This window comes from Cupressus sempervirens, chromosome 4 (genome assembly GCF_028749045.1).
Source record: "Cupressus sempervirens isolate cs-2001-9-10 chromosome 4, ASM2874904v1, whole genome shotgun sequence".
In the NCBI taxonomy this organism is placed as follows: domain Eukaryota; kingdom Viridiplantae; phylum Streptophyta; class Pinopsida; order Cupressales; family Cupressaceae; genus Cupressus; species Cupressus sempervirens.
Genome location: NC_143121.1, coordinates 115,160,374 through 115,168,234, shown reverse-complemented (window position 1 = coordinate 115,168,234; position 7,861 = coordinate 115,160,374). Strand labels below are relative to the sequence as shown.

Here is a 7,861-nt window from a genome sequence, read left to right as displayed (position 1 = left end):
ACAACAAAACCAACATGCTCTGTAGAATCACAGGCTATTATGCTTTTTAATATTCTTAAATATAGAACAGCAGGTTGCATCTGTTGAGTTGCAAAAGTAAAAAACCCCGAAGATGCCTGGGTGAAATTTTGATACAAGTTAATGGCCATTATAGGCCACTTGGGTATAGACACTGAGCCTTCGAAGTCCCAGACCCTTTGCACCTGGGTCAACTCAAAACCCTGTTTGTTGCCTCCCTTAGAAATCTATGGCAGAGTTGTTTGAAAACCCGATCCTAAGAACTTTGTTTATGCTTTATTAGTAATAACCGTATATTCTTAGCCATCTTTTTAACATATATAAATAGATCAAACATAATCCTTTATTGAGTTGGGCGTGAAGAAGATTCCTTCTCGGTCAACAAATTTGTCAATTCTCCTTAACAGAGGAAATGTACCCTTTCCCACAATATCCAACTTGGAAGTAAAGGTGGCATGAGCAAACAAAGACAGACCAAACACAATCAAATCTGGAAAGAATAACCTGGAGGACAAAAAACCATGCCATTGGTATGGATCAAGGTCAAAGAATGCGTCGAAAAAACCCCTTGTGCCTACTAAATCCAGCTGCAACAGGACATCCATTCCAAAGCAGAAGAACTCTCTTTGCAATTTTTTTTCCCGTGGCCATAAATCATTCCAAACAGAGGCGGAGAGATTGGTACCCCTAATCATCCTCGGAGAACCTAGACATTGTATAATAGAATTGGCTACAATAGGAGCTGTAGCCAATGTTTTTGCAACCATATATCCAGTAGATGGATGCACCATTCCCACAGTGCCACCAATTCCAGTAACTCTTTGAGGGATCACAGGAAGAGGGCCGCCCATGGGTATAACACACCTTTCATCCTCCTCAATCCTCTTCACCTTAATACCCAAATGCCTCAATCTTGCAACCATTCTTTTCTTAATCTCTTCCATGGCAATAGCAGGCCTACTGACAAGTGAGGTCTCTTCGAGAAATATCCTATTTGAATCAAATGGCATTGCATACAAGAAAGTTGGCAACTTCTCATTCTTAGCCCTGAGAGCAGGCTCATTTCCCAAATGGGAATCCCTCCAATCCATCAGAACCATTTTCCCAAGATCAAACGGGTGCCAGTCGACCTCTGCTAAAATCCCATAAGCTATCTGATATCCAGGATTATATGGCTCCTTATATTCAACCAAACACTTCGAAAAACCAGTTGCATCCAACACTAAAGCGGCTTGAATACTAACACCATCATCACACAATACAGAAGACCTTAAATTTTCATGTGTCACATTCAAAACCTTAGCTTCATGAAACCTAACTCCATTAGAAATGCATTTCCCCATCATTTTCTCTTTAAGCAATTTTCTATTTATCCTACCATAAGGTCTATTTAGAAACTTACTTCTGTTATCATCCAAGTGCACAACTGCATCATCCCAAATAGTGTCAAGGCAATCCACCAGACCAATGGCTTCCAGTTCATCCACCCAAACACCATAGTTATTTGGCCAAATCCTCTGTGGTGATGGATCTATGCACACAACTGATATTCCAGCCTCTGAAGCCTGTTGGGCAACTGATAGACCAGCTGGTCCACTGCCAACGACAACCAAATCCACAGTGAAATGTCTTGATGTATCGTATCTCGGAAGCTCAAATCCAAGCACCTCCTCCCTATTTTCAGGAACCAAGTCACAGAAATTCAATCCAGCCCTGCAAACAGGAATCTTATTGGGATTAACTGACCTTTTCATCAAAACCCTATTTTGCCAAGGCTTTGGAAGGGGTTTACAATTATGAACCCTAGCTAGTGGAGTTTTCAAATTCAGGGCAAAAGAACTTCGAATTGCTGCCATGAATGGAGATCGACACAATATCTACCGTTATATTTCAAAGCTGAAGTTTTTTGGATTTGAGAAGACTGACTGCAATCGAACAAAATCCATGTCATTTGATGTTAACCAAAGAACAAGTATATACTTTTTCAAGATCTGCAAGGGCATCAATCTCCAACGAAAACATGATACCGCGGAAGAAAATTCCAATACGAAAAGAAAACAAATCTTGTGCCATCGTGGGGCGGTCGACGACATTCACAACATACGTCCATTGAACTGAAGCTCTGTCGAACAATAATTTTTAAATCTGCAGGCGCGTTTGACATAGCCACTAATGGTTGTCTATTCAATTATTCGATCGGACGGGGAAACCTTGGTTGGCCTGATGTAAAAGACCGGGGGTTCAGTGTACCAAATTTTTCCATTGCTCGATTCAATATTTAAAACCAAAAAACGTTTAAAATCAAAAGAAAAGTGTCAAAGATGATTGGGGGTCTCTGGCACTGCTTTGGCCGCTTGAGGTTGTCTTATATGTTTTTTTTTGAATAAATGTTCGATTTTGCTGCGCTTGTGTGAACTTTTCGCAGGGTGATCTTGTATGCTATGAATTGTAATTTTAGTATATTATTTATTAATAGAAAAGAACTATTCATAAAAAAAAATGTCGACCCAAAGTTTTGAGGTACTGGAATCGAGCTTGTATTTATTCTACTTACCTATCTAAACTATTAAATTTTTATAACTAAATTAGGTGGGAGAAGTTAAAAGTTAAAATTTGAAATTCTATTAAGATTTAAATGTGTAGTTTTTGAATAAATAGGAAAATTTGTTGGACCTTATTAATTGATAGATTAATTTTTTACAAAATTATTAATATATAAATATTATTCATTCATGTAATTAATTATTAATATTAGTTAGTAATCAATTATTAAAAAAGAAAATCATTAAAGATAAATACTTAATATTGATTAAAATGTCAGTAAAAAATATAAACAATTAAAATAAAAAAATTATTAAAAATATCCAAAAAAAATTATTAAACCGAAATATATTTTATTATTTATAAAATATTATATAAAAATACTCTTTTACCATAAATTCTAAATTCAACATCAATTCAAACCGGCCACGGACCGTCAAATTCCAAAAGTGAGAAGACCCTAATAATTAGTGGAATATTACACAAGAGGGGAAATTATTTTGGTCTTCATTGGTCTAACGATAAGAAATGTCTCGTCTTTCGTCTGCATTATATTCTATTATACATGCACGATCTCAGTGCAATACTCATTTTGAGTTGACCAACATACACAAAAACAAAATAATGAATCCATATTTTTCTCTTATCCTCCACTTTGAGGTGACCCCCATGTAATTCTCACATGGATATAGAAACATTTTTAATTCTAGAGCGAAATACATTGTATTAGGATTATGCACTTCATTTGTCTAAAAAATCTAAGGGGTGGGTGCAAACAATATTTAATGGGACATTTGAGAGGCTTTAGATGTTTAAGCTTCCTTAGTAGAAGGATGCAAGTATAACAAGAAAGTGATATGATGAGAAATTTGAAGCGTTAGATTGTGAGTAAAGTTATTATTAGGTAAAATATTTTTAAAATTTAAAAATATAAGTAAGTGTAATGTGATTGAATGGATATATGAATCGTTAAAGTTGTGTTATTTGCATTTGTTAAGTAGTACAAAAGGTTTAATAGAAGCATTTGTAATCAAATATAAGTTGAGAAATATATTTTGGAGATGCTTTTAAAATGAGTGGTAGAATAACACATCTCAACACTATTATGTCATGTTACCCTAGAGTGGTCATCGTGTAAGGAAAAATGAAATGTAAAAATATAGCATGAGTGTTTAGAGGCAACAAAGAGGAATGTTTTAATGTTTATGAAAATTGTGTGGTTAAAGCATTGTTCAAATGGAGTTGAATGTAGAGGTTTGGTTGAAGACTTGGTGTATAATATAGTAGGACAAAATGGAAAGAATAAGTCTTCTAAAATGGAAGAAAAAAGCGGTACACATTTAGGTAAAGATTTAGAATTTTACCACCTTGGTGATATTATGGATTGTGTTGTTGAATGCCAATATAAACAAATTATTGTGTTTCTTTGTAAGGAGACACATTTGAACCATATTTCTAGAAAGGGGTAAAAATGTAAGCAAGTAGGGAAATAGAAGCATTTAAGGTGTTTAGGAATAAGTTGTGTTTCTTATAAATGTAAAATTGTTGAGCATGTTAATGCAATGTTATAATATGGAATATGGGTTATTTGTGGATAGTTGTGTTTTTTTATGTTAAAAGCAACAAAATCAATATGTTGTCCCTTTAGAACAATCATCTCAAAGGCATTAGGAGTTAATTTTTCTTATTGGGTGACTTATTCTAGCCCTAATTTTGTAAGAGGCAAAAATCTTGTATGAAATGGCTTAGGTTAGGGATTTTATGATGTGTGATGATTTAGTAGAGTCTTGCTACAGTATTATGTTGCAAGAGATTATAGACTGTTATCAAGTTGTAAACATTGGATAATAAGAATATTGGACTAGTTGTTGTTGGACGTAGCCAAGGCATCGAGTGAACCATGTTAAACCTTTGTGCCTTGTGTTCTCTTTTGTGCGCTTCATTATTTTTTGATATTGGTTATATTTGCATGTAATTGTTATTTTCATCTCTCTAATCGTAACAAAAATAATGCATCCAAATTTTCTTTATCTTCCACTTTGAGGTGACTTCCATGTATTTCTCACATGAATATAGAGACATTTGTTATTCTAGTACGAAATGATTAAGATTTTGCACTTCATTTTCTCAAAAAATCCAAGGGATAGGTGCACAAAATATTTAACAAGACATTTGAGAGGCTTCTATATGTTTAAGCTTTCTTAGTAGAAGGATGCAAGTATAACAAGAAAGTGATATGATGAGAAATTTGAAAAATTTAGGTTTTGTGGACTGTTAGATTGTGAGTAAAGTTGTCAATAGATAAGTCTAGCAATTACACTTTATGATGCAATAGGTACACCAAAGAAAAGTGTAGTGATTTATAAATTTGAGGATATGTATTATTGAATGTTAACGAATTGAAGTTTGATTTTTTGAAATAAGTGAATCAAAATAATTGGCATATTTAAATAATTCTATTCAAAGTATATAATAAATAAAATAACAAACATATATAGTAATCAAAATCAATACAGATTTATGTATTTTAATATTAAATGAATTTTGAAATATTTCTTATTAATTTTAACTTAATATTTTTAAATAATTAAAAATTGTGTAAATGGTCTTTGTTAGAATGACAAGTAGCATTCCAATTAAAAAGTGATAGCAATGCAGTGACATTATATCCTTTGTAGTGTATGTACCGTCTTAAATGGACATACTTACCTTTAAGACATTTTAACTTCCTCTTTATAATTCCCTCTTTGAACCATGGATATACTTGCGCTCAATCTTTTTTCTCCTATCTTCTTCCTCTTTCCACCCTTATCATTTTGGCACCTACCCCTTATTTTTGTCATACTTAGGACTTGACCTCTGAGACTAGGTTGACCTAGGTCGATCTAATCCCTGACAATTCCAAAGCTTGGGGGGCAAAAGGCCTTGGGGGTTTGATTAGATTTTTACTGTTATCCAATCGACATGTATTGTTTTCCTACCTAAGAACTCATTTATAAGGAGACTTGGAGGCTTCATTTTCACATCTCATCTCAATCATTGTTCATGCACTCAAGCTCTTGAGATATCAAGTGAAGATTTCTACATTTTGCATTCAATGAGTTCAAGTATTCAAAACTTTCAAGCATTTAATCAAGGAAATTTATATCTGGCATTGAAGGATCCTTTGTAAGCATTTCCTCTTCAAGATCTAGCTCATTGTTGGCTACCAAGGGAGGAATCTACATTTAAGCATTCACCATCTTCTTCATTGATGTACATTTATATCCATGGCACCATGATGGGATTATTGTAGATCCATTACAAAGAGTGGAGATACCCCACATTCCTAATTCAAGATCTAAAATACATTTGCATACATATAAACAAGGTGAATCCTAAAATTTATCTTAACTTTCAGTCATTTATACGTATATTTCTAAATAATGGTTAATTCCTTAACCTAGGGCTTGACAAAAGGAATCCCTCATGAAACCCCAATCCCAAACCTTTCTTTTCTATGTCGATTTGCAGGTTGGGAGTGAAAAAAGATTACAAATACAAAACCTAATGTTCACAAGCTTTCTGGAGTTGTCAGTTATAGATCATGGGACTACACCAATATGGTTGTAAGACATCTTCCCAAATTGACCTAATCCTTTAATATCAGATTCTGGGGAGATTTATGAGTTTTGTTCATTTCGTTCTTTCATTTTGAGATCCTCAAATGCATATTCAGATACAATTTAGAACTATGAATTTTAGAGTGTAAACACATCTTCCTCTATACATTTTAAGGTGAGTCATTTATGTTTGATTTCCTTTCATATATTTACCTTAGATCTATATCTTAATTGGGCTAATTGTCTTTACATAGCATCTAGTTTTACATTATTTAAGCAATTAGTTCAATTTCACATTCACATTATCCCATTAAGGGCCAAAGAGAGTACATTTCCTTGTATTGTATTTCTCTTTATAAATTGAATTTAGTATTATCTCCCTTATTCCTTTGGGTCCTAGCTAATCTAGAATTTGGATCATAAGTGGAATCATACTTGGAAACTCCCCTCTTTCCCTCACACACATATTTGAATGGCTTAGTGACCTCGTAAAATGGAGGCCTACAACCTATTTAAAGTGCTTCCATTTTATCACTAAACAATACCAATACTTTGCAAAGGGGTTGCCTGAGTATAGATCATTGATATCTAAATAACAATTTCTTAGAATATAGTAGTTGTATCATCTTAACATGGATGCATTTGTTTTTTAGGACCTTTTAGCAACCTCCTTTAGGTGAATTTCTAGACCATGGATGAATCTCTACTCAATGCTCTTTTTCTCCTATTCGGTGTCATAACTTCTGCTTTGACCACTACAGTATTTGAGACCTCTAGGAGATTTTTCTTACTCTATTCTTTGGTCTAGGTTGATCAGGTCAACATGGTCTAGTGTAGGTCGATGAAGTCAACCTTGACCCTCCCATGTTGACTTTTCCCAATTAATTTTGGAGTGTGGGCTCCAAAGTGTCTCGAACTTTCCAATTATTTTATTTCACTCCCTAGTTGACTTGAGTTTTTTTCCCACCAAAAAACTAGTATACAAGGAGGCTTGGGGGCTTCAATTTTACATCACCTCATCATCATCTAGCATTCACAAACCATCAATAAATCAATTCATTCTAGAGCTCAAGGCATTCAAGTATTCAAGCAATAAATTTTTCTTCAAGTCTTCAAAAATCCTTTCTGAGCATCTATTCTTCAAGATCTAGCATTATTGTTGGTCATCAAGGGAGAAGATCTACATTAAATCATTCATCATCTTCTCCATTGATACAAATTTACATCCATGGCTCCATGGTGTGGTTGGGGTAGATCCATTGCAATTGTGGAGATATCATACATCCTTCATACTAGATTCAAGATTTACAACATATACCATGAAAAATCCTTATTAACATGGTTTTCTACAAGCAAGGTGAATATTTACATTTATCTTGTTTATTTTACATACATATACATTTACATTTCAAGGTTGATTTCTTAATCTAGGGCTTGACCAAGGTAAGCCCTCCCCTAACAAAACCCCAAAACCAATTTTTTTTTAATGTGTGTAGGAACATGATAGCATAATTTTGCATGTGGATCTAGAAATAAATCCTTGAGACCTTCTTGGAGAAGTTGGTTTTACATTTTTATAGCACCCTTGGTACACATAAACCTAGCGAGAATGTGGCCCTCTAGGTCAATCTAGACCCTACTACTTTTCTAAAAAATATTTTATGGGTTTTGTTTGTTCCATTGTTTTATTCAAAGGCTTG

At 33.9% G+C, this 7,861-nt stretch overlaps 1 protein-coding gene across 1 annotated transcript; it reads right to left on the bottom strand.

Moving 5' to 3' along the window:
- Nucleotides 1-343: 343 nt before the first annotated feature.
- On the bottom strand, nt 344-2,338 carry LOC149560191 (lycopene beta cyclase, chloroplastic-like). Its single transcript, XM_089824541.1, has one exon. It carries the CDS (start codon nt 1,872-1,874, stop codon nt 348-350), a length of 1,527 nt encoding a protein of 508 aa, XP_089680667.1. The 5' UTR covers nt 1,875-2,338; the 3' UTR covers nt 344-347.
- Nucleotides 2,339-7,861: the final 5,523 nt, after the last annotated feature.